At 46.4% G+C, this 26654-nt stretch overlaps 3 protein-coding genes across 4 annotated transcripts in view; 2 read left to right on the top strand and 1 right to left on the bottom strand.

Annotated features, from left to right (window-relative positions):
- The window catches only part of SURF4 (surfeit 4), a 22149-nt gene extending 7251 nt beyond the window's left edge, over positions 1–14898 (top strand). The window contains exons 2-6 of the mRNA XM_044993041.1: positions 6645–6831; positions 8416–8492; positions 9413–9456; positions 10276–10462; positions 11728–14898. Coding sequence (XP_044848976.1) covers positions 6645–6831; positions 8416–8492; positions 9413–9456; positions 10276–10462; positions 11728–11994 — 762 coding nt within the window. The 3' untranslated portion in view covers positions 11995–14898. The remainder of the gene's footprint in view (positions 1–6644; positions 6832–8415; positions 8493–9412; positions 9457–10275; positions 10463–11727) is intronic.
- SURF2 (surfeit 2) lies at positions 12219–20320 on the bottom strand. 2 transcript variants are annotated; one of them, XM_044993043.1, is made up of 6 exons: positions 20130–20320; positions 19233–19387; positions 18903–19006; positions 17477–17662; positions 16375–16550; positions 12219–13244 (listed from the first exon to the last, which is right to left on the bottom strand). In XM_044993043.1, exons 1-6 carry the CDS (start codon positions 20205–20207, stop codon positions 13158–13160), a joined length of 786 nt encoding a protein of 261 aa, XP_044848978.1. In that variant the 5' UTR covers positions 20208–20320; the 3' UTR covers positions 12219–13157. The 2 variants fall into 2 exon arrangements, with proteins under 2 accessions (XP_044848978.1, XP_044848979.1); XM_044993044.1 differs by lacking the exon at positions 12219–13244 and adding an exon at positions 15276–15379.
- LOC123352631 (surfeit locus protein 1) lies at positions 20269–26654 on the top strand. The gene is made up of 9 exons (XM_044993045.1): positions 20269–20528; positions 21707–21788; positions 22247–22374; positions 22809–22891; positions 23906–24097; positions 24479–24551; positions 24970–25132; positions 25914–25995; positions 26353–26654. Exons 1-9 carry the CDS (start codon positions 20472–20474, stop codon positions 26417–26419), a joined length of 927 nt encoding a protein of 308 aa, XP_044848980.1. The 5' UTR covers positions 20269–20471; the 3' UTR covers positions 26420–26654.

Below are 26654 nucleotides of genomic sequence, written 5' to 3'. Positions count from 1 at the left end.
TTATTTTGCAACCTTTCCACAGTCTTGTTCCTGCTGATCTTCAAGACGCAACCTCCCACTACATTCCCTCTCCTACTTCGTGTTCTCTGCAGAAGTTGCCAGGGCAGGCTTTTCTCTGCCTTTCCATTTTCCTGCTCCCGGTTTATCAAATCATTTTAACGTCTGCTCTTCCCCTCAGTTTAGGCCTAAATTTAAAAACTCCCTCTTGTAGAATGTACACCTTCCTCCTTCATTGGCTTGTTAGCTTGACTGATTTGTTGTTTAACAGTTGAAACTTCTCTGTTGATCCCTACAGTTGTATCTGTTCATCTAGATATTTTCCAGGCAGCCCCCATCAAGAAAAGGAAAGATTTAGGAAGCTGCTTTTTTTTTTTTAACTGCCTCTCATTGCTCCTAACTCCACTCATACAACCACACCCTGAATCACCTTAAATAACTGATCCCCCTGCCTGTCACTATCAGATATGCGTGGACGGTTTTCCCTGGGCCTGGTCTACACCTAAAAATTAGATTGACCTAGCTACATTGCTCAGGCCAGTGAAAAATGTCACGTGCTGTGTGATTTAGTTAGGTTAACCTAGCCCCCACTATAGATGCAGCTAGGTCGGTGGAAGGATTCTTCCATTGACCTAGCTCCCAGTTCTCAGAGAGGAGGATTAACTGCATTGGCAGAAACCCCCTTCTGTCGATGTAGGAAGAGTCTATACTAGCATGCTATGGTGGCACAGTAGAGATGTTTAACTAAGGGTATGTCTACATTAAAGCACTTCACACAACGCACAGTCAACCTGTGGAACTCTTTGCCAGAGGATGTTGTGAAGGCCAAGACTATAACAGGGTTAAAAAAAGAACTAGATGACTTCATGGAGGATAGGTCCATCAATGGCTATTAGCCAGGATGGGCAGGGATGGTGTCCCTAGCCTCTGTTTGCCTCTTAGAAGCTGGGAATGGGTGACAGGGGACGGATCACTTGATGATTACATGTTCTGTTCATTCCCTCTGAAGCACCTGGCATTGGCCATTGTTGGAAGACAGGATACTGGGCCAGATGGACCTTTGGTCTGACCCATTATGGCCGTTCTTATGTTCTCTCCAGCTTCCGATGTAGCTGAAGAACAGGGAAAAGCTGTCAAAGTAGAGAATCCTTTCTCCCTTGTAAAGGCCAAAGTGTACAGAATGCCCAGGGAGAGGCATCCCTGCTCTGAGAGAGGCCAGGTCGGTAACCCAGAATTACACGCTTCCATGCAGGGGAGCTGGATTGAGGTCTTTAAGTCAGCGTGCACACACCCTCCCTTCCTCTGAACCCTAGGAAGAGCCAGTTGACTTGGCTTTCTCTGCCAGGTTGGGTTTGCATACGCCTTGGGTGGCGAGGAAAGAGACGGCTGTTTGAGAGTCTGTTTCCAACCCCCTCCAGGAATTCACTTGGCATTGGCACAATCTGTTCAAACACTTGGGATGGAGAGTCTTGGTTTCTGTCTGGAACCTAGTTAGTCTGTCGCCTGGGAGAGCTTGTCTTAATACCTCAGCGTGGTTTATTCTAACATGACTGAGAACTGGAAGCAGGGCAGGTGCCATTTGCTCACTAGAAACCCAATCTTTTTAGCAAGCAGTGGGTCACTATAAACACAGAACTACTCTAGTTATACGACAAGGGTGGATATGGCATGTTGAATGCAAACATTTTTCACACCCCTGAGTGACACAGTTGTGCCGATATAGGTCTGTAGTGTAGACCAGACCTCAGTTAAGGATCTCTAATCAAAACTTGAACCTTGGAAGGTAGACCACAGCCTGCCTCTCTTGCCTCGTGCATTTGGGGCTTGCCTTCCAAATCAGCCACCATTTTTAGCAGGTCTCTTACAGATGCTGCATTCTCTGTATGCTCTCTACCTGTTTGATGGTACACGGTTGCACCCGATTTCTGACTTGCTGGTTGTGTATTCTTTTTGCTTGGGGATTTCCAGTGCAGTGCACTGATGCTAAAACAGGTGCTTTCAACCCTTCTGATGCCCAGGTGTTGAGCTATTATGCTTTCCTGTCCAACGTGGCTGATTAGGGTGTTGCTGGGTGCTTTGAAAGCTTCTCGGTCATTAGATTGATGTTGGAAAGTGCTGCTTCCTCCTGATTAAAATTCATCAAATGTCTAGCACAGAGGTGGGCAAACTATGGCCTGCGGGTCACATCCGGCCTGTGGGACCGTCCTGCCTGGCCCTTGAGCTCCTGTCCAGAGAGGCTAGCTCCCGGCTCCTCCCCTACTGTCCCCCCTTCCCCGCAGCAACACCGCTGCACAGGCTGTGCTCTGGGCAGCTGGGTTGCATGCTCCTGCCGAGCAGCGTGTCTAGCTCTAGCCGGGCGATGCGGCTGCTAGACATGCTGCTCTGAGCGGCATGGTAAGCGGGCTGGGGGGTTGGATGGGGCGGGGGATCCCGGGGAGCGGTTGGATGGGGCGGAGGTTCTGGGGGGCAGTCAGGGGACAGGAGTTGGATAAGTGTGGGAGTCCTAGGGTGCCTGTCAGGGAGTGGGGGTGTGGCTAGGGGTCGGGGGGGGAAGAGGGGTTGGATTGGCGTGGGGTCCTGGGGGTCTGTCAAGGGGCAGGGGTGTGGATGGGGTCAGGGGACTGGGAGCAGGGTGCTTGGATAGGGGGTGGGGTCCCTGGGGCAGTTAGGGGCGGGGGGTCCCGAGAGGGGGCGGTTAGGGGACAAGGAGCAGGGTGGGTTCTGAGGGGGGCACTGATGGAGGGGGCAGGGGCCAGGCTGTTTGGGGAGGCACAGCCTTCCCTACCCGGCCCGCCATACAGTTTTGCAAACCCAGCGTGGCCCTCGGGCCAAAAAGTTTGTCCACACCTGGTCTAGCGTGTTGTACAAGCAACACCTCAGATTATTTCCAAGCTGAGGAGCAAGACTTGCTGTAGAAACCCTCTAGTTCTTTTCTGTAGGCGTTCTATACTTGCTATCCAGTACTTTTGGAGCATTTAGTTTTTTTCCCTGTTTCTCTCACTCCTGCTGGAATTCTGTGCCACTGTACAATGCAGAATTTGCACAGAATTAATGTTCCCAGAATTTTAGTTTTTCCTGACTAACCTGTGATCTCCCACTGTCAGACCTGCACATGGCAGCCAGAGCATTGCCACGCACAGGGCTGACAGCGGGAGCCCCAGCTGGGTGCAGAACTTTAAAATATTTGCAGAATTTTTAATTTTTTGGTGCAGAATTCCCCCCAGGAGTGTCTGTTGTTTGTACTAGTTTCTGTCTGTGCTACAGAAAAGGACTCTTCTAAATCAATCTCTGTATTATCACAAGTGCCTTAGAAGCTTGAAGTGGGTATTCACCCACGAAAGCTCATGCTGCAAAACGTCTGTTAGTCTATAAGGTGCCACAGGATTCTTTGCTGCTTTTACAGATCCAGACTAACACGGCTACCCCTCTGATACTTTCCCTGTAATCTTATCCTCTTCCATGGAAGTCACCTGGCTTTTGTTTGTTAGCAAAGTCCACATGATTGCCTAATTGTGGGAATAGGGTTTATTAGCTTGTAGAGGCTGAGGCAACAGAACAGACATGTGGGCTCAGGCCCATTTTAAAAAATGGGGGGGGGGGGAAATTACAGCAGTTATTTAAAAATATATAAACAATACACTTACTGGCAGAGGGTAACAGCTAAAATATGTCAAATTTTAGGCTTGGACTTTTGGATGAAAGATATAACTTTATGTACAATAATGATCAGTTTAAGAGGGTTTGTTTTATTTTCTACCCTTGGGGTACATGTATTTGAGTTACCTAAGGAACTCCTACAGTTCGAAGCTCTCTTGATCTGCTTTTTGGACCATGCAAATGAGCTCCTTTCTTTTTCTTTCTTTCTTTTTAACTTCACATTGGTTAATTTTAGGTCACATCTCCCTTGTATGAATGTGTATTTAATTGATCCGTTTGTATCTCACTAAATGACAGAGATCATAAGAAAAGTATCTGTCCAGATTCACTCATCTAGCTGTTTGAAAAAATTTCATATTCAAAATTCCAAAAGCATAAGATTTAGTCTGTACTTGGTTGAGGTTTGTGTTCAAAGTATGTTTAACTGACTTGAATCTTGACCCTTTAGACTCTAGATGGATGCGACCGAGGAATAGTGTAGTTTGCTCTTCTGATATTAACTATTTGGGCATGTCTGTTGTGTTAACATTTCTGCTCTGTTTTTATTCATGCTGACCTTGAATTAGACAGCAAGGAAGGTTTCTAATTTTCACAGAACTTGAAACATCCTTTATTGATAGGTTAATCATGGTGGTGGGAATATGCTTTTAGAAGTGCATTTAATCTCCTGCCACCCAGCTGTAATGAAGCTAAATAAGAGAGAGCTGCAAAATTATTCTAACTAAAAACAGAAAGTGAAACTGATTACTCAGTTTGGACAATGAAACTAGACTACTGTAAAATGCAAGCAGTGAACATCATAAACAATGAGAAGCTAACTTAATTTTTTTTGTCAACATACAGTTTTACCGGTTAGTTTGCTGACTCAATTAGCTAAATTCTCTACTAGTATAAACTGGTGCACCTCCACTGAAGTTAACTGAGTTGCACCAACAAAACATTGTCAGTGCTGGGTGTGACTTTTTACTTTTTTAAGTTCCTGTTCCCTAATGGTGCAAGAAACACTGGTGCAAGGGGACCAACACAAGACACACATACACTGTTTTCATTGTGTATTTCCTCTTTGTGGCATTCCTGATACCCTTTGAAGAACACCTCTATACAGGTGGGTTGGTTGGTTTGGTATTGTGGACTGTTTCCTCCCCTCCCTCGAACATAGTTTAGATTCTAACACTGAGTGAAATTACTTGAATCAAATAGTCCCATAAATCATTTTTAATACATACTGTGTGGGGGTTGGGGGAGGTTATAACACATAGTCCCCCTACTGCTAAACCAGGAGTCTCTGCAAAACCTGGCATATCTACATCATAGAATGTCATGGTTGGAAGGGACCTCAGGAGGTCATCTAGTCCAACCCCCTGCTTAAAGCAGGACCCATCCCCAGACAGATTTTTTTCCCCCCGGATCCCTAAATGGCCCCCTCAAGGATTGAACTCACAACCCTGGGTTTAGCAGGCCAATGCTCAAACCACTGAGCTATCCCTCCCCACCTGTGCATGCATCTGGTTGTGACACTGCTCAGCACAAACTGCCCATGAAATCTGAAGATAGGCACCTTCTGCTTCTCTCTTGCTGTTTAATTTAGAATTGACCATCTCTATCTTGCATACAACACCTGGCAGATGTCACTTGAATTACTTGGCTGTTCTGCACCTGGTGTTGATGCCCTAAATATGTTTCTTAAAGAAACAGTCACCTCACTTGCAGCCAAAAGGCATTTTCTATTACTAAATGTCTCCTGGTACTATTACATTGCCTACAAACATCACTACTTTCTATACAAGTGGAACGGGCTATTTGCAGGTTTCTATGGCTGTTTGTTAGGAAATAAACTTTTTTTATCAATACCTTTGTGTACCAAAGGGATGGTGGGGTTGGTGGAGGAATAACACCAGACACTTTTTAATATTAACCTGGGATCAATGCAATGGTTCTAAATTTTCAATAATGGAGTGCAAGAATCCAACTCCCATGTGTATACCAGCTTGCTCAAGAGGTACGTATAATCGTGGCAACTGCCTGCACAAACAGAGTTGCTGATTAGTCATGTGTTGTAAGTGTCTACACATGGCTCCCTTTGCAGACCAAAACGGTGGCCCTTTAGGCTGAGATTTGTGTCAGAGCATTAAATCTCCAACCAGTTATTAATCCCCATCAGGATACGCCTTGGTGCTCTATTACAGTTACTTAAATACTAATGAAGACTTAAATGATACCACCTGAGAACTGGAGACTGAAGACGCAATTAGATTTTTTTTTAAATATGCAAATATCTTGCACATGTATCATTTGTACAAGAAGCTAGACTCCCTGGGGTGTATGCTGTGGTTCTGCTCAGCAGTAGTTGCTCCTACATAATCTCTAATTCTCATAATGGCAGAGTGACCTAAGGGTAAATTTTCAGTATTCTGTTCACCTGATCAGACACAACTTTCATTCCCAAGAAGAGAAGCGGTGTGCTCTGTTCCTCGTGCCTCTTGGTGCTATTTTTTTTTTTTTAAATACTAGGTTGCATCGAACTGTAGTTTTTATATAACTGCCTAATTCATCTTCCTGAGTAGTGTGTTTTTATGTGGGATGTGATTCTTAATGGGACGAGGGGCTGAACTCTTATCTCTGTACGTGTTTATCTTTGAAATCAACTAATATCATGGTCTGTTTTTCATCTACAGTTGAACCCTTTTACTATTGTATAGAAGAGTCTTAGGCCTGATGCCACAATGTGTTGATACTTGCGGGAGAAGTCAATGGAAATTTCCCCAATGAGAACAGGGGAAATGTAAAAGCATAGGTGTTTTAAACCAGAGTGATATTGAGGGGGTTTGGCTTTATCTAATTCCCCAACACACCTGCGTTCAGTAGGATCTTGTGGTGGAGGTGGGTGTGTGCACATGCACATGCACACACCAGTGATATGCCTGCAGTCTGCAGAGGGGCGTGGCTCTGGGTTTCCTGGGGCATGACTCCTGCACTGTCTGCCCATGTAGTTCCTGAGAGTGACGAAGCAGTACCTTCCCCACGTGGCCCGCCTGTGCCTGATCAGCACCTTCCTGGAGGATGGCATCCGCATGTGGTTCCAGTGGAGCGAGCAGAGGGATTACATTGATGCCACGTGGAACTGTGGCTATTTCCTGGCCTCCATCTTTGTGTTCCTAAATCTCTCCGGACAGCTGAGTAAGTGGCTCTTAATCGTCTATTAGGGCAGATGCCAAATGACGCTAGCGTTTCTGGCTCATGGGAAGCCTAGTTTTTATTTTTCTTTACCCATCAAGTGCTTTATATTTTGATGATGTTTCATAGGTTGAATAAAGACTTTTTTCATTGACCTCCCCATGTTTTGCTCCTTGACTTTGAGTCCACATGGTACCTCTTGGTCAATGAAAACTCTGAGGAGTCCCTTAGTTGATAGTATTATCTATTTAATTATGTATGTGTACCCAGATCTTAATAGGTGTAGTCTGTAAATAAAATACTTCCTGTTTTTTTTAAAAAAAGAGGAGGAATTGCTCCAATATATCAGATGATTACAGTACCATGGGTTTCTTGCCTCAGCCCAATATTGGATCTTATGGAGGTTAACGTCAACTAGAAAAATATTTTGTCTTGTTTTATGCAGGAAGCATTTCAGTCCTGTCCTATTCACAAAAGCAATAGCACTCTGTTAGTTCATGAGGACTAGGAAGTGAAACAGACTAGACACTTTAAGTCTAGCTTCTATGTCCATGCTGAGTGAACTGTGAACAGTATCACTGGTGGAAAAGGAACTAAATTCTCCCTGTTTATATTGGGTGTCCCCCTTTTTAAAATTGTCTCTCACACACACTCCAATTGCCTAGTCTTTCAAAGTCCTGCGTCCAGGTTTTGCTTTTGTATTTTGTCCAGGCAAAAATTTAACTTTGCTAAATCTTTTCCCCTGGAGATAGCCTGCTTAATAGATTTCTTTTAGTCAACAGTTCTCAGTGTGGAAATCCGCCTGCTGGGAAATGTGATCAGTTTTCTTTTGAATGCAAGATTTAAAGGAAAACTTCTGCTTGTTTAATATTCTGTATTCTCGGAAGAACTATGGCATCATCCTCACACCACCACTTCACGAAAGGCAACATCCAAACCATGCTTGGCCATTTTTTGTTTAACTTCTTGTGACATTAAGCGTATGTCGACATTGCAGTAGAGCCCAGGTCAATTGACAGGGATTCAGTGAAAGGGCTAAAAATAGCAGTGTAGACACTGAGGCTTGGGCTGGAGCCCAGGGTCTGAGACCCACCCAGCCACCTTGCAGGGTCTGAAAGGGAGGGTGCCAGCCTGAGCCCAGATGTCCACACTGCAATTTTATAACCTCGCAGTCTGAGCTCCACGAGCTGGAGTTAGCTGACTTGAGATGGCTGCAGCCATGCTGCAGGTCTTTTATTGCAGAGTAGATGTATCCTTGCATGGCAGCTGTCAACTAGTACGATGTGCCAGGGACTAAACCAAGCGCATGTTTGACCCTTTGCTCCATCACCTGGTGGAATAATGGAGAGATGTTCTTCAGGAGCCATAAGACAATGTCAACTATAGAGAAGCTCCTTGGAGAATGCAGATTTTAAAGCTGACTTCCCCCCAAAGCAAGTGTTCTGACATCAATATCTCCTAGCAGAGACTCTCTGTGACTTGGCTACATGAAATCCTTAACCAGCTGAAATTCAAAACAAAACCAGTGCCAGCTGTTTCCTGTGTGAGCTGGAGATGTGGTAACGCTGTTTAATTTCCCTTCCTCAGGCGGCTGTATCCTGGTGCTGAGTAGGAACTTTGTGCAGTATGCCTGCTTCGGCTTGTTCGGAATTATAGCATTACAGGTAGGAAGCCTCAAGTCTTCCAAAGTACAGTCCCTATCTTTCCGACCCTCCCCCACAACGGGACTGATACGTCTAAGCTAAAAGCAGCAGGAAGGACTGCCCTGCCCATTGTGCCCACTGCCCTCCTTCAATTGGCCATGATCTTTTGTGGCAACATGGTTACAGCTGTTCTTCCTCTGACATGCACAGCGGTGAGGTATTCTCCTTGGACGCTGATAGGATCAGCCGGCTGTAAGTGCTTGGAAAAACAGGTATCAAACCAATCCTGTCCCATATAGTAGGAGGCAGACCTCTTTGCAACTCACATGAGCTTCAGCCGCCTACTGCATAAGAGACCTATAACTGTTTTGGTCTTGACACCTCACTCCCCCACCAGTGCTTGCTACAAGAATATCCCAACGTGGAAGGATCCCCATTTTATGTTGTAAAAACAACTTATTTTGGACAGGAAGGGTTCTTGTTAAATTTTGTCTAAAGCAGAATAGTAGGAGTTATAACTTCTGGGTTCTATTCCCAAATTTTCCACTTACTAGTTATGTGATCTTGGGCATTTAATTTAACCTTCCTGCTTCTCTGTTTTCCCCATCTGTAAACGGGATAAATACTTGACTGCCACAGGGAATTGTTGAGGGTTAATTAACTATCTGCAAAAAGCCCTGAGAGTCACAGATCTACCCTGCTATAAAAAGCACCCAGGCTAATGAGTGATCCTGACCTTCTGCATCCAAAATGGATTCTAATAAAAGTTTCTTATTGTTAGTTTAGCAAGTAGTTTGGCATGATAAGTAACTTTTTAAGATGTTATTGATTCTTACGTTCTGCATTTAATCACACTGACTTCAAACACTTTTTTTTTTAAAAGCTCTCCCTTCTCAAGGAGGTGGAAATAGCTTAAATATTTCTTTTTTTCCCCCTCCCAGACCATTGCTTACAGCATTCTGTGGGATCTGAAGTTCTTGATGAGGTAGGTCCTAGTTTATTTTACCTCTCTGTACTGTCCTCATAAACTTGCTTCTGTGAATGTCACCCAGGGATGGTAATGAAGAGATCTTTATAAAGGTCCCATTTAAGGCCATGTCTACACAACAAACATTGATCAACGCAAATTACATCAGCCCAAAGCTGCTGCAATCAATGTATCGCCTGTGCAGATGCATACTTGGCTCCTTGCATCAACACTGCACATACTGGTCAGGAGTGCTTGTGTTGCTGTGCAGTGCACCATGGGTAGATAACCCAGTGTGCAACTGGCCACCATCCAATGCACTGTCTTTTGGGCAAGTTTTGGCAATGCATGATGGGGCAGAAATGAGTCGTGTGGGGGTGATTGGGAGCAAGGAGTCAATTTCCTAGTTTGCAACCGTCTCCATCCTATAATGTCCTCTCTGTCCCATGTTGTTTGTACCTTTAAAAAAAAAAAATCCCACAAATGCAAGCAGTTTTCTTTGCTATCTGCCATCCTTGATAGAAGCTTGGAGCCTGCACAGCTCTGCACGTGTTGTAAGTGTGTTGTAAGCGCTGGATGCACGATCTTCTTGTATCTGCAGAGCCATAAGAACTACTGAATCAGTGGGGAACATGATGATTTCTTGGAGGGCAGATTGCGGTGGGACATAGTGAGAACCAATTCAAGGTTGTTGGTGGCATTCTCACTCATTCAGGTAGAATGATCTTCGTGACACATCCAAGACGCTCTATGATGTGGCTTTTATTTTTCTTGCACTGACCTGTAGACTTTTCTTTATCTTTCCCCACCCCCCCTCCCTCCAATCTCTCTCCCCAGGAACCTGGCCCTTGGGGGAGGCTTGCTGCTGCTTTTGGCTGAGTCACGGTCAGAAGGGAAAAGCATGTTTGCCGGTGTCCCCACCATGCGGGAAAGCTCCCCCAAACAGTACATGCAGCTGGGTGGACGTGTGCTGCTGGTCCTCATGTTCATGACACTGCTACATTTTGATGTTAGCTTCTTTTCTGTAAGTATCTGGCACAGAACTGGGAGTCACAGCATAGGGCTTCACTGCTCTGCTACCGCCTGGGTGGGGTCCCAATCCAGCAATTCTTCTCATGCGAGTCCTCATCAATTTTGCTGGGTCTCCTTATGTAAAACTGCCGGATTTGGGCCCTGTCAAATAGAGATACTGTGTTCTGACCTCCTGGACATGTTATGAGTTAACGTCTATAAAGCATGTGGGCTGCTTAGCGCAAGGTGCTAGAGAAGGATAAAGTATGTCTTTTTTTAATCTAATAACTGAGTTTTTAAGCAGTAGGGTAAAAAATATTTCTTCAGGTCTGAGTGACAGCAGAGAAACCTCAACCCAAACTACTCACCTCTTCATAAACACGATCTTAGCTTAGGAAGTGCTGATTTGAAACTAAATTCTAGGGAATGGTACCCCAAAATCTACCTTCAGGGTCCCACACAAACTGACGGTTGACCCTTGCAGCCATCAGTCACGTACATCCTGCCACTGGATCACTGTGATCAGTGGGACAATTCACTTGAATAAAAGTAACAGGAAAGGGCCCTTTAGTTACTGAAGGAACTTAAGAGATGTCAAATAATCTAGTGATAACCTGCATCACAGCCAGGATGGGCAGGGGTGGTGTCCCTACCCTCTGTTTGCCAGAAGCTGAGAATGGATCATTTGATGATTCCCTGTTCTGTTCATTCCCTCTGGGGCACCGGCCACTGTCGAAGACAAGACACTGGGCTAGATGGACCTTTTGGTCTGACCCAGTATGGCCGTTCTTATGTTCTTACAGCAGCCTGTTGCATTGCCTTTACCTGAACAAGTCTGCAGCAACTACACCTGCTACATGCATATTTCTCTAAGGCCATGTCTACACTTACGGCAGCATGCACAGTACAGGCACTACATGTGGCGCTACACACCATAGTGAAAGGTTCTGGCCATGGGGAAAGACTTCTACAGCTCCCCGCTGCCAGATGCTTTCACTGTGGCGAGGAAAGGCTCTGGTAGGGGGAGGTAGCAGGACATGACACTGCTAAAATTAGCAGTGTAGATGTGGGTGGCCTGGCTTGGGTGTGCAGAGGGCTATGCAGGGTCTATACCCTGGGGTGGGTAGGACACTCTACCCCCCCTGTGCTATGGCTTGCTGTCTACACTGCTATTTATACCTGTGCAAGCTGGGTATGCAGTGTCTGTGCTCTCTGCTACCGTAACAGAGCTGAGTATAACCCTGACTCTACTCTTTCCTCTTCCCTCTGCTACTGCAGATTCTCCAGAACATCGTGGGCACAGCCCTGATTATCTTAGTGGCGATTGGCTTTAAGACCAAGCTGGCTGCCTTGACTCTGGTCATCTGGCTGTTTGCCATCAACATCTACTTTAATGCCTTCTGGACCATCCCGGCCTACAAGCCCATGCATGACTTCCTCAAGTACGACTTCTTCCAGACCATGTCTGTCATTGGAGGGCTTCTCCTGGTGGTAGCGCTGGGTCCTGGCGGCGTCTCCATGGATGAGAAGAAAAAAGAGTGGTAACAGGAGCAGTGTAGCTTCTCAGGACACAACAGCTTAGGTCCAGGACTGTTTCTCTACGGATTCAACAAAAACTGCCAGCATTTTATGTGTACCTGCCCCTCCCATACCTTCCCCTGTTAAAGGCACAGATGTCTTGAGAATTTAATTTACAGTGGCACCAGTAATCTGATAATAGATGATAAATCCTACTTCGAGGAACATTGCTTAGGTTTTTATTTTTGTTGTTGTTTTTAACTTCCTAGAATTGGAACTAACCCAAGGAATCCACATTTCATTGAGTACTTCAGTAATGGCTTTTAAATTTAAAGTACAGTGAGCAGATACACAGCAGTATCATTCAGTGTGCTGTTTGGTTATTTTTTCTGTTTAACTCTTACAAGTGAATTCCCCATTCCCTTCAGAGAACTAAAAATCCTCTGTGTATATAAAACCCAGCTGCTGGTTGGAGCATTGTTTGTACAATTGGAGAGTTACGCTAAGTGAAGACATTGGTTTTAAAAAATTACAGTGTTATGTACCCAGGTCTGAGCAAGGGGAAGGTCCTTTCCACACCCCAAGACAGAGAGAGAGGGGCAAAGAGAATGGCAGAAGCAGCTGCATCCTTCTCTAGGTGAGGAAAGAGAGGGTTTTATTTTCTGTAATGAAAATGGAATGTCTCATTTCTTTTCCTGAGCAGAACCAGGGGGTGGTGGTGATATATTGGTGGAAAGATTTCAGTAAGATGTTGGGGGTGGGTTAGTGGGAAGGGTCTCAAGACAGACTTCATTTTAAAATGTAGTGTGCCAAAATCAATCCTTTTCAGCATTTTCCACCCACCAACAAAGGGAAGCAAGCCAGAAAGTGATTCCCAGAGACAGCTCCTTTCAGCAACCAATCAGCATTTATCTAAATGTGGCTCCAGGTTCTTTCAATCTGAGCAGTAACTGGTGGAACTAATATTTGTGGAGCTGTGAAAGACCCTGTTCCTGGCACTGAAAGGCAGAAGCTCAAATGCTGAGCATTTCATAATGCATGCAGGGTTCACATCACCTCACCAGTGGGTTCAGAGCAGTGTCTGATCTTCCAGCCCAGAGCACCCTTTGCTTTCTTGATCCATTTCTGCCAGTCTCTCTTGTAGATGCAAAATCTTTTCCCCGCACTGAGCAACAGCAGGTACAGAACTCTCAAGGGAAAGCACCTGCTCTGGCATCCCAATACCCACACTCATGGGCTGGGGGAGAGAATGCTTTCCTGAGCCAGTGCCATTGTTCCTGTATTAGACAGCATACAAAAATCAGTTGTGTGATGCCTTACTGCACTGAATCTCAGTCCTGTCTCTCAAAGGGCATCTGCCTCATTTTTGACAGTAGTAGCTAAGACTTCTAGTGAGTGGAATATACTCGGCAGTGTCTTAACAGCTGGGGGAGGTAACTTTTATGCATTCTTACCCCCTGCTGTGCATTTCACTGAGAGGAAATGATTCTTTAGTTTAAGTAGGCTGAAGGGAAACAGGTCCCGACTTTGCCCCATCAGTGTAACCTCTTTCACCTCACATCCATCCCTGCTGGGAAGGGGCATTTCACCCTCTGCTAGTGGACTAAATTGACGTTTTTGGTTTTTTTGTTGATCTTACTGACTTGGATTCTGAGACACTCACCTTGTGACCTTAACTAGCAGCTCAGCAGGCTAACTGCCCTGGTTTCCTGCATCAATGGCTCCTTTCAGCGTAGCTGCTTACATCTCCACTTCGAAGAGCAGCCCAGCTCAGCATCTCCAGCAGGCAGCCAGCTCCTGGGCTTCCCTCCCCAAGGAATGCTGCTAAGCCCATTGACCTGGACAGTGCAACTTAACAGTCTTGCCTTTACCCTGGAAAACATGATTCTCAGCAGCTGGTGCTATAGAAACACCTCCAAGAATGTTCAGCCATTTACATCAGTGTAAGGGAGAATGGCCTCTGCAGTGAGAGCACTAGCACTGGAGATATTTCTTAAATTCATTTTAAATCATTTAATAGTTACTCTGTGGCCTCCCCTGCCCCAAGCAGGTTTTGTAGGAGAGAGGTTTTTTTGCCTCAACTGCTCTTGCAGTGCCTGTGTCTTCATTGTGCAGGAAACTAGACCTTTCAGCTTCCTCCTGACTTTCAATACATAAAGGATATGAGCGACTAGCACACTGCAGTTACTACGGGCAACTGTTTAGAATACCCACACGCCCCTTAGCTGCAGCAATATTCTCTTCCAAACATTCTAGCTGCTGTGGACAATTCAAGTATTTATAAGTTAATAGGTAGAAACAGGTCTTGTAACTACCCCTTAATTAGCTTCCTTATAGCTGATCCCGTCATTCTGCCCAGCTAGGGAGCTTGATCACTTTGGATGAGGGATTATTTAATATTCCAGACACTGATACATGAAATTCCTCTCTCCTGGAGAGGCTGCCTGCAGCCCCATAGGAAGTTCAGGCATCACAAAATGGATGTTCCCCTTTAGGAAAGGTAAACGTCACTAGCCTTTGCAGCAGGGCTCTTGCAAGTATAGTACATCATCAGCATTAAGGAGAGGGCTTGTTTTTTAAATACACTGCTCTCCTCCCAACAGCACGCTACCCAAACTGTGACTTTTTAGCCAATGTGTCCTTTGCAGGAAGGCTAGCTGCATCTCACGTGCACTGCTGTACTACATATCTTCCAGAACTGATGCAGTGACTTCTCTAACGGTTGGAATGCTCTCTTGAAGGCTGGATGGAATCTACCAATTGGCTTTGCAAAGTGTTCTGAATTTTTTTTTTTTTTTTTTTGCTTTGTGGAAAAAGAAATAGGTATAAATTCTCATTTTATGCTGTATTTTGTATCTTAGTTGTGTTTTGAAAATGTTTTGATTTTTGGAAACCATCAAAATAAAACTATGGCATCTTTGTTGTATCCAGCTTGAGTGCGCGGGTGGTGACCCTTTGGGGATGGTGTTCCCTGGCTAAAGCTTGGTATTAATATTAATAGTCTCTGTAGTAGAGTCCTGTGTGGCAGGAAGTGCAATAAAAATGCCACCGCTTTCAGCAAAAAATGAAGTGCCACAGAATAGATTTTATATTAGCATAAGGCACCCAGTCATTGGCATCTCAGTCAGAACTCGGCACTAACGCCCACAACCCATTTGTGCTCCAGCTTACTAAAGCCCCCTCATCAGAAACCGATGGTTGGAACCTGACAATGGTGTAGGCAAGGTCCAAGGCCAGGTTTTTCAGTGGGACTTGTGCCCCCCTGCCCCATTTAGAACTGCCACAGAACTAGCTCCAGCCAACTACTGTTTCACACGTATAGAAAAGTTTATTTGCCATTGGTTGCTTTCTTGAAGCTTTTGGGTTTTCGATGGTGACTCTTAAATTTCTTCTTTAAGGAACTCAACTGTGGCTGTGGAGAGAGAGAAATTGCACTGTCCTTCCAAGAACCTCTTCATGTCTCTGGCCCAGCATAAGACTGCGTGTGGCCAGGGCTAGAATGCTCAGACAAGGCATCACACCAAGCTTCTTTTTCAGGCTGAGTGTGTCAGTACAAACTCTGTCCTAGCTACCGAGGACACAGGGCCAGCGAGAGACAAGACTTGACCTCCAGCTCTCTTCAGCCCTTGTATAAGATCTAAAAAAGACCATCCCCTCCCTTTCTCCCAACAAACACCGTGTCTGTACCAAATGCTCCTCATAGAACGGAGCCATAAAATACTACAGATCCTGTTCTCCCTGAGGTAGAGGAAGGGAGACAAGGAGGAAATCATCCACCTCCCCTCTGGGCTGTGTTCTAGAATCATCCTTTTCATCAGCAATGATGTTCCCGAAATTACGTATACCCACTTTACACATTCAGGGCCTGAACGTACATTCCTGCTGTTTCCCAAACGCACAAGGACTGCAGGATCAGGACTAAAATGTCTGTTCCTGTGAAGCGATCCACAGGCAGAATCAGGAGCACTGAGAAAAGGTTTAGTCTGGCCTCTTTTGCCCTATCAACCTTTACATTCTAAAGGGGATTGATTAAGAAAGGAGTAGTGGAAGTAATTTTAGGACCGAAAGGACATTTCTGTCTCCCTGGCCTAAGATTCCCACTCCTGAGGCAGCGAGCAGTAGGATTCAAACTAGGATTAGACATTTATATGGGTATTAATATCCCCAGTTACCCTAGCCAGGATACAAGTTCACTAAAGGATAGAATCCCAGTGCTTCAGGGTCTAAGTCAGTCACTGACTTCCAGGGTCAGGAGGTAACATCCCTCAAAAGGTTTTATACCAGCTGAGCCCATCTTGCATCAGCCCCTCTCACAGACATGAGAGCAGATGGATCACACACGGGCTCACCTCTGATTCTGCAAACACTCTCCCTTGATGTGGCTGTGCATGGCAGCACAGTACTCACCTTTCCCCTTTTGTTGCCAGCTCGTCTGGTCTCGTCCATCTTTTCACTCTCCTCTCCATTCATGCTGCTGTTTTCCTCTGCGGGCTTGGCCACATCTTCCTCGCTATCTGTCACGAAGTCATCATCACCTTCCCGTTCTCCTTGCACCACTGGCCTTTTTTCTGGGAAAAGCTCAGCTAAAACACAACGTAAGACCCAACTTGGGATCAGTTTCCTCTGGCTACTGCTTTGACTTAGCCTCACTCCAGTGGCTTCACGGGAAACTTTCTCGGAGGTGACTTTGCAAAAATGAAGCACCAGATTCCAGTCATTTTATCAGCAAGGGCTGAATATCCCTGACAACCGGGCAGCACATTACTACCAAGACACTTGGAAGACAAATATAACTCCTGTATTTCAGTAATAAGTGCCCAGTACCCTGATTAGCCCAGCTACAGGGGATATTCAGCAAACACAGTCCTGTAGCCTTACAACCCCACCTCTCCTCCAGTCTTTTTTTAGACAGGAACTCAATGGAATTCACTCTACCTGGTAGGAAATCCTCTGCAGGGTGAGTGGGATTGTAGGCTCCAGGACTGTTCTGGGAAAGGCAGTGGAGTGCACACTGCCTGTGAGCATGCAGGTTCCGGCAGATCCTGTGCTGACAAGTGCTTCTCCCCTTGTACAATCTCTGTCTTGGTTGCGATTCAGTGATAACTTGCATTTAGCGCTCAGGATCTGGAGAAGAGTAACCCCCACCCACTCTGGATTCTGTGTGTAGGAATCACCACCTTCCCCCATACATGTTGTACCCTGCATGTTCCTCCTGCTGGTAGTACATCCGTAAAATCACTGGCTGGCTCCAATCCTGCTGCTGCCCTCTAATGCTAGCAAAGGAAACGCCACATCTCTTTTCCGAGGGTTTTGTTCTTTTCTGTTTGCAACCAACGATACATTATCTCCAGGCATCCCTCCCCCATGCTGCTAACAAAGTTTACATTGACATTAAACTGAGCTGGCTTTGTGGCTTCCCAGCGGGTAGCCAACCAGAAAGAGGAGCCAGGGAATAGAAACTGAGAGTGCGCCTTTAAGATGGTCAGAAAACACCAAAGCTCTTGTTCACCTGGGTACAGGTCGCTCATGCTATCATCTGTCTCATCTTCTTCCTCTTCACTGGACATAGGCTCCCAGAATTCTCCCTTTCTGCGGGGCTGCCTGCTCCCCTCAGCCTGGTCATCTCGCCGCCGCTGTCTCTTCTGCAGGAGGCAGGCAGGGACGTACTCCACACCCTCCTTCTGGCACTCCTCATCTAAAAATAAACCAGGCAGGGCTCATTCACAAATAATGCAAGTGGTTCAAGAATTTGGTGGTCTTGTTAAGAACAGAATGGACTAGAAGCAGAGCACAGTGCTGGGTAGCACGTCAGAAATGCAAACAGCATCTATGAACAGACCTAGAGAGACATTAAGCAGACTTAGGGAGCCTAAGGTTTTGTCATGCTGCCCATATTTCTGTTTCTAGCAGCAGGAAAGGGGAGGTGGGAGTTACTGTTTGTGAACGGTGTCAGGCTTGACAGTCCTGCAGACTGGAGTCCACTGAGGAAGTACAGCATGAGCAACACCAATGCCAGCTTCCCACACACACTGCCCCAACTCTCACTGAGAGATACCTACAAGGGCTGCAGCGTAGTTCAGTCTCCCTGGCCCACTCAAAACTTGGCTTCTCTGATGAGAATGCCAAGCGTACCTACAGATACTGTAACTGCAGGGGAGATGGTTTTTATGAGGTGGCTGCTTCTCACCAGAACCTGGACTGGGATATGCAGCTCATTTCATACAGGCCATCAAGCAGCCATCAGATGTTGACATTTAGTCACCGCTGACCTGGGCAGGATTTGAAGAAGTTACCTGAAGGTAAACATTGGCACCAGTAACCTGCAACCTCCAGTCCCTTTGCTGATGAAACACAACTATGTCAAGAGCCAGACACATACAGTCTTGAGATGACCTGAAGTCTTAACACAATTCCCCACAGATACGAGCTGTTATGCAGGTTTGCATTAGTGAGGCCCAAGAAGTTCCCAAACTGTGGTGTGCAGAGAGGTGGCTAGTCACTTGGTACCAGTTCCTCCTCATTTCCAGCTGCTAAGTTGTATTTAAGGGCAGCTAAAAAAAATATTAAATAATTCCCTAATAATATTTTCGGTGCAAGTGATAGTTGCCATAGGGACATTACGGGAATCACAAATGGAAGGAAACATGTCTACAAGACAATCCCTGAATTAAAGTGTGACCCACACTACTGGAAAGTTTGAGAATCCCTACTCTAAAGTAGACACTCCAATTTGTTCACTATAGGAAACCATTGCTCTCTACTTTTGAAGTCACCCTTCCTTCCTGGCTGGGAGAAGCATGCAGGAACATTGCTCTGTATTACTGCCACGCTGTAGAAGGATTTCCAAACACTCTACACATGTGTAGCAGAAGAGCGCATTAAAAGATCAGAATGGGAAGAGAAAAAACCCGACAGAAGATGATAGAGCCACTTACATTTTTTCAGTGCTCTCTGATAGCGCCTTCCTTGGACATGACGCAGCACATGCTCTGGAAGCCTGTTGATGTGCCTGAGAGTGAGCTTGCAAAACAGCTGATGGCTAGAGAATAAAAAACAGACACACCGTTTAGTAAAGTTATTATATAAAAGAAATGAGTCTTTCACCTCTAAGTGGCTAGTTCAGAGTCAACAGCTGCTTTATAAATGCTTTTCCAGCCCACTGGATGGATACCCACTTAAACACTCAGGCATCACTCCCCTACTGGACATGCAATTAACATTAGCAAGAGCTCCAAGTGAACATTAAGGAAAAAACAGACACGCACGGATTCTTGGTACTGGGCACAACGTGTGGCTCGAATTCACTGTAGTCAAATGCTCTTGCTGTCTTTATCAGTCTCAGATACTTCTTGCCACTCGTATAAGCTTGCAGCTCTGGCATCCGACATGGCAGCTCGTGACCTGTCAACCTGCATTTCACCTGAGCAGTCAAAAAGGAGAGAAGAAAACAGCCTATTGGAGCAGTGCAAGGGCCCCTGTGATACTCTGGCTCTTACCAGGCTAGACATAAGGGTCTCTCCCTCCACCTCCCCGGCTCCAGACACCCCCAAGCGACCTTCCATGCAATCTACATCATTTTGGGCCCCAACACCACTTCTCTAACAGAGCAAGGGTGGGGGGGATACCAGATCCCTCCCCTACCCACCCTGTGGGCCCTGTCTGCTGGGCTGGTATCCAGAGGAGTTGAGCCGGGTGCAGGGAACCCCCGTCCCCATGAGTTCTGCACCACCCTCCCCCAGGCTAACACTCCTCCGACTTGGAGATCCCCCCTGACCTCTCGCCTCACTCCGCCCCCTCCCCAGCGCCGGGGTCTCCCCGGGGCCGCTCGCCTCACCCCGCCCCCTCCCCGGCACCGGGGTCCCCCCGGGGCCGCCCCCCTCCCCGGCACCGCCCCCCTCCCCCGCACCGCACCCCGCCCCTGACCTCTCGCCTCACCCCGCCCCCTCCCCAGCGCCGGGGTCCCCCCGGGCCGCTCGCCTCACCCCGCCCCCTCCCCAGCACCGGGGTCCCCCCGGGCCGCTCGCCTCACCCCGCCCCCTCCCCAGCGCCGGGGTCCCCCCGGGGCCGCTCGCCTCACCCCGCCGGGGTCCCCCCCGGGCCGCTCGCCTCACCCCGCCCGCCGCTCCCGGGACCGAGACAACCCCCTCGGCCCGGCCACTTGCCTTATTGCCCGGCTCGACGAGGCGCAGCACCGGGTGCTGCTGTAGGAAGCGCTGAACCTCCGCGGGCACCTCGCACATGATGGCGCTGGAGGGCGGCGCAGCCCGGACTCCCCCTGCTCCGGCCCGGCCCTCACGTGGGGGCAGCCGGCCAGGACACGGGACGGCCCAAACCGGAAATCAGGGAAGCCCGGAGTCTCCGGGAGCCGGAACCATAGAGAGCAGCGGCCGGACGGACACCCCGACTTCCGGTGGGAGCCGGAAGAGGAAGCGGTAGAGGCGGGGAGGAGAGTGGGGGAGCGGTACCCAGCTGCTGCTCGCTGGGGGTCACCCCGGCAGGCCGCTATGGCCGGCTGCAGCCGGTTGCTGCTGCTGCCGCCGCTGCGCGAGGCCAGCCACCAGGTAAGAGCCCGGGGCCCTTCGCTGCGGCAGGGTCCGGGGCTGCCCGGTAAGACTCGGGCTCGCCCGATCTCTGCTGCCAGGCTGGGCCAGGGGGCTGAGCGCTGTGTCCTGCCGCAGCCGGTGGGGAGGGAGGAGAGGGGGCGCTGGCACCCGGCCAGGCGTCTCCTCGCCCTGTCGAGGAGCTCGGCGCCGCGCGGTGTTTGCTGACGAGATGGGGGCCACGGGCTTGGTCTGTGGTGTTAGGTTCGGTGTCTAGTTTGCGGGCCCCTCGTGGTGTCGGGCCGGGGGAATGGGGGGGGGGGCTTATTATGAAAGAGACGCGGCTTGTTTCCAGCTGTCCGAACAGAGAGGTCTCAAAAAACGGAGTGAGGCTTGTTAAGATATTCCATTGAAACACAACCGGGGAGGACGGGGGAGCATTCTTCACAAAAGGAAGTGTTAATTATTGCATTATCGTTAATAGCTCTCTGTGCCTCCCAAGCGCTTAGTTAATGTTCCAGGCTTCATGTAAGCTTAGGCTAGTGCGCTGAGCGCATCCTGGTTGGTCTGCTTGCATCTGCAGTCACTGCACCAGTTTCGGAATTTATTCATTTTTATGAATTAGATGTTGAGCTTGTGAGATGACTGAAGGACATAGATAAATGGGACATCTAGTGTCAGGGATTAAGCCATCCAGTAGTGTCCAGATCTAAATGAAGGTAGTTCTAAACTACTGACCAATAATGACTGACAGCTGTCAATCTGTTGTTAACCAACATGATGATGTTGGTGGGAGACTAAGTATTTGAGTCTGGCCATATCTGTTAAATGGTGAACATGATTTAATGAAGCTCAAAAGTTATGAGGTACCAGAACTCTGATGGCATTTATATCAAGATGTTCCCAATCGTTGTGTTAAGAAACAGCATCCTAACTTGTTCTGTCAGATTTCTAATACAGAATGATGTGAAGACAAAGAGCAGTCATAACTGAACTATATTCCTACAGTTGAAATTTAATTTTAAATTCTTTGTATTGTAATCTAAACTAGAACGAGTTAGGGATGATAGTTCAGATGAGATCTACAATACCTTTTCCCCAGCAAATAAAATCATCTTATAAGGTCACTCTGACAACCATTATCATGTGGGACTAATTGCAAAGCAGAGCCGCTACAAGATGTCTCTCATTTTGTTTAGATACCAAAATGTTTGGTCAGAAGAAATTTTTTGGGATATCCTCTTATTAAAGCACATTCTGGTCTGGTTCAGCAAAATAAAGGTAAGGAAGAATTTTTTGGGGTCCTACTCCGTTTGTCTTATTCCAGAAGGTGTCATATTTTGAGCAGCCTCGTACCCATGCTCCATTGCAACAATATTTGGTATGAGGAAAGTGGGGGAAAAAAGGAACAGCTTCTGCTTTGATAGTGAGTAGTTATTTTATGTTAAATGTATTAGGATTCAATGTAATTAAAAGGCTATTGTCATAAATAGAGTTCTTTCACCCACCTCAAGAAATGCTGGGAAGATTAATTATAAAGCTCTCTGATGATGAAAATCTCCAAGTGTCCTATTAATAGATACATTATATAACGTAAATAAAATAGCTGACTAGCATTAAGCAAAAGGAATGGTAGCTTTGGAGCATATTCACCTTCCGTTTCTGATGGTGCAAACCCTGCAGGAATTTAGCTGGGTCCTTACTGCACAAATCCTGTTTCTCATTTTAATGTATTCCAGAGATTTGCTTGAGACCCTGCAGACATATAAGTTCCACAGCAGCTTCTGCTAAATCTGAAGAGGATGTCGTCTTCAAGTGGGGCCTTTTACTGATCCCCCTCACCACATTTTGTCTTGGTACATGGCAGGTAAATATCACCATTTCATTCTCCTGAGATATCTGAGCATTAGGAAGCAGTGGGAACTGTTCAGGATGGTGCATGGCCTAACTCAAAGATATGGCCCTCTTAAGTGACAACATAGAGGTTGGCCAACCCCCAAATTTGACCCCTGCCTTTTTTTCTTTGTGTCTATTGGTAAATTCCATGCAAGTTTGAGGATGGGAGATCCATTTTCCTTAAAACCACGCTTCAGTATATTTTTTTTTCCTCCCTAAAATGTAGTGGTCTCACTTTTCATATCACAACCTTTCCTGTAATAGACCAATGTGACCCATGATGGAGGAAAAAAATCCTGATGATGAGATGGATTTCCTTTCCAAATTTGCAAAAACTCATTATAAACATCTCCCATGTATATGACACTGCTGTGCACTACTGCTTGTGCATTTGTGCATTCCCAGGTTCAGCGTCGGAAGTGGAAGCTAAAATTGATAGCAGATTTGGAGTCAAGAGTTGCATCAGAGCCCATTCCTCTGCCTATAGAGTAAGTGTGAGAGTTGGGATGCTACTGTTTATTTATGTAGCTCCAACTATGTGCTAGGAACTTTTGACGTGATCCTCGCCCCCAGGAGCTTACTAGATGACATACAAATGAAGGGATGCCACAAAAAGCAATGTGGACAAGAAGGGAAGGAAGGTAAATGTCATGTTAGTTCCATTATTTTAAATAGGGATTGGGAGCACGTCCCTGGGAGAGGCATCATGCAGTGCCATAAATATATGCAGTACTTTTAAAGACATGCAAAAAGGCAAGGTCCCTGTGGTGTAGAGTTTGCAGTATAGTTCAGACAAGTATGATTCACAGGATGACCACTCCGGGGCAGGAAGCTATTGGAAGTATTGCTGGGGATGAGATCCATAGAAGGGACTTAAAGGAGAGACCGTGCTTGGGATTTGATCCAAAGCCCACTAAAGTCAAAGGAAAGATTCCCATTGATTTCAGAGGGCCTTGGATCATGAGTTCAGTACCTGGCTTCTGCCCAAGCATGGAAACAGTTTCTCAGGTGGAGGAAAGCAGTGTGGGAGAAGGGTTCTGTTAGATCATACGGCCATAAATATTGTGTGTGAAAGCATTCCCAATTTGTGCAAGTTTGGGGATTAAAAAGGGAAGGGAAATTTCTCCTGTTGGTTTGGCATTTACGTGCTGTGTTAGCAGGAAGCAGACCCTCCTCCTCTCTGGCTGGTGTTTGGCTAGCTTGGTCACAGAAGAGATGTTTGAGTGCAAGTGGCATGGAAGAGGGGCAACTGATTTATGCATCTGTGGATGCACTCAGAATACTACTGACTGATCTTACCGTGAATTGATGTAACCTTTTCTCTTGTGCTTCTAAATTATGAAGCCAGATGTTTATCCCACCTCCACCCCTTCTTTCCACTGTTGCTGATGCCTTCTTTGCTTTACTTTCCACCTTGCAAATTGGTCCATAGGAGATAAATCCTAAATGAAATTATGGAACTAACTGCATCTTTCATCTCAGTGCATCATGTTTCTCTCCAGCCCCATGGAGCTAAAGGAACTGGAGTACAGGTCTGTAAAGACTCGAGGGTATTTCGACCACTCCAAGGAGCTCTATGTTTTGCCACGTTCATTGGTGGATCCTGAACGAGAGGCCAGAGAAGCTGGACGGCTGACATCCAACCCAGAGAGTGGAGCAAATGTCATTACTCCCTTCTACTGCACAGACCTAGGGTATGTTCAGATACTAACTAGAGAATCATGTATATTACTGCTGTGCTACAGCCAGGCAACTGAAACCCTGAAGCATGTGTCGCTTGCTCCTCCCCTCCAAAGGCTGAATTGCAGCAGTTGGATTTTTTGTATAAATCATTCTTTTCCCCTTATAAGAATGTTCCTGATAACCAGTAGAGCCACTGAGCCTTGACTCCTAATTGTTGATTACAGTGAGTTTTAAATACATTTAACAGGCTAAAAAAAGTGGCAACCAAATGCCTGGCTTGCTACTCTCCTTGGTATGTAGTTCAGGAAGTAGAGCAAGGTGATCGGAGTTCTGCTTTTGCTTGTGAAAGGACTTTTCCTTTCCTTCTTCTCTCTGTTTTTATGGAACTATAGGATCACAATTCTAGTCAATCGAGGATTTGTCCCTAAAAAGAAGGTGAAACCAGAGACCAGACTGAAAGGACAGGTAAGAGAAACAGAGTAAAGCCTCACTAGTTAGAATTCTGCTCTGTGACTGTCTGGGAGAAGCTGTTAATATACCAAATAAGACCACTAGATGAGTTTGGCACTATAATAGGTCACGTGACTATGCAATATCTTGAAGTGGAGGGATACATTGTACTTCTCAAAGCAGGTGGGCTTTATCCCATTGGCTTGAATGAATGTAGTGTTCTTTTAAATGAAAAACTGATACTGATCTGCCTACTCCCCTGCTACACCGCACACATCTGTCTTGTCCTGCGGCACCACCAGTTGTCCCCTCTATGGGCCTCGAATGGTCCTGGAGTTTTATGACCCGGATAAATATTGACCCGGGCCCAAGTGAATTTTGAAAAGGAATAAGCTGCAGAGAAATCTGCTGTTGGTTTTTTCCCTTCCTTTAGATCCAAGATGAAATAGACCTTGTTGGGGTGGTGAGGCTGTCAGAAACCCGGAAGCCCTTTGTGCCTGAAAACAACATAGAAAAGAACCGCTGGCATTATCGTGACCTGGAGGCCATGGCGAGGGTGACTGGCGCTGAGCCCATCTTTATCGATGCAGATTTCAGTAAGACACAGAGCGAGATCCCCCTATCTTTTCTCCAATTTACATGTGTCTATCCCCTCCTCAGTTTGAGACTGGTCTAGTGTGTCTCTTGCCCTGAAATCTGAGATACCTGTGGGAGGCAGAGGAGTCCTAGTGCAGTAACTGACAGAAGTACTTTGCTTATTTTTCTTAGCAAAGTAATATCATTTTTACACTAACTGGCATAGACTTTAGAGCACTTCTCTAGAGACCCAATTACTTACCTCAGGCATTTCAAGACAGCAGGCACAGGTATTGCATCTCTATCTTTGTTTCCTGTATTTTGCCAAGTTTACTGTCTTGAATAAGTTTACCAGCACTGCAGAATGACAGCTCAGTATGAAAAGGTGCATGAGAATTCTATGCTCTCACCTCCATTCATACAGCAAGGGGCCAAGCCAACACCCATGCAGAGATAAGAGCACCTATTCCATGTGCATGGGCTCAAGAAGGAAAACAGCACCTGTTATAGAATGCTGCTGCTACAGCAAAAATATGCTTTATATTCACCATTGAGCTCCCAGGGAAGAATCAACTCTACAGCTGCAGTAGGTTTTCCAAATAACTCAAGAAACCTGTAGGCACAGTAAGCAATAGGATGGGGAGAGACCGACCCCCACTGTAGTTCTGATTCTAGAACAGTCACGTGCGATGCAGACTATTCATTTATATTCCCATAGACCAAGATCCCATTGTGCTTGGTGTTGTACAAACACTATTCTTTAAGCATGTTTTAATGTGTGGCACCATATTGTACTTATAGGGAGCACAGTTCCAGGAGGACCCATTGGAGGCCAGACAAGAGTGACCTTGAGGAATGAACATATGCAATACATAATTACCTGGTAAGCATGCATTTACTACTACTTTAGCTTCCAGAGTTTAAATTGGCTGACTTATGCAGCACTGGGAGGGCTGAAAGTGAGGGAGTTAGCATTGACTAGAAAATATCTGGCTTTCCTACTGCTACTTTGTGGCCTGTGACAAGTCACTTAAGGAAATGGAGGCACAGAAAGGCTATCTGTAAAATGAGTTCTTTTAAGGCCTAATGCATGGAGATCTGTGGATGGCAGATGCTCCAGTAATCCACGTGGCAGCTGCAGAGCAGTATTATAATGTAACAGCCAACCCTCCTCCTTTAAAGTCACCCGCTGAAGCTGGTTTGTTCCCTTTCTGACTGGCTCTTCCATTCCCATTTGCAGGTATGGTTTATGTGCTGCAACATCCTACATGTGGTACAAAAAGTTCATACAAAAAATACCCCTCTGAGAGAAGGCCCCCTGTGGGTCACTCCTCGATGCAATACAGACAAGACCTCAAGCTCTCAGAAGACCCACAGAGAAGAAACTGGCCTGGCTATGAAAGAACCAGAATTCACAAATTGCAAGTTTCATTTGAGTCTTCATCCCAAGATGGCTGTGGCCTATCAAGTACTTGTTGTGACTATGCTGCTCTGTAAATCAGTGCAGCTAGCGACCTGCCATAAAACTGTTGATCAGATTCT

The sequence above is a fragment of the Mauremys mutica genome, chromosome 18 (assembly GCF_020497125.1).
Source record: "Mauremys mutica isolate MM-2020 ecotype Southern chromosome 18, ASM2049712v1, whole genome shotgun sequence".
Classification (NCBI taxonomy): Eukaryota; Metazoa; Chordata; order Testudines; family Geoemydidae; genus Mauremys; species Mauremys mutica.
Note: the sequence above shows the minus strand (reverse complement) of the source record. Positions and strands in the feature narration are given on the sequence as shown.

Coding starts and splice junctions, on each gene's coding strand:
- SURF2 (XM_044993043.1), bottom strand. CDS start 20,207: ATGTGCGAGGTGCCCGCGGAGGTTCAGCGCTTCCTACAGCAGCACCCG. Junction 19,388..20,129: donor TCGTCGAGCCGGGCAATAAG/GCAAGTGGCCGG, acceptor TTGACTGCTCAG/GTGAAATGCAGGTTGACAGG. Junction 17,663..18,902: donor TCAGAGAGCACTGAAAAAAT/GTAAGTGGCTCT, acceptor GTTTATTTTTAG/ATGAGGAGTGCCAGAAGGAG.
- LOC123352631 (XM_044993045.1), top strand. CDS start 20,472: ATGGCCGGCTGCAGCCGGTTGCTGCTGCTGCCGCCGCTGCGCGAGGCC. Junction 21,789..22,246: donor TCTGGTTCAGCAAAATAAAG/GTAAGGAAGAAT, acceptor AATGTATTCCAG/AGATTTGCTTGAGACCCTGC. Junction 25,996..26,352: donor ATGCAATACATAATTACCTG/GTAAGCATGCAT, acceptor TCCCATTTGCAG/GTATGGTTTATGTGCTGCAA.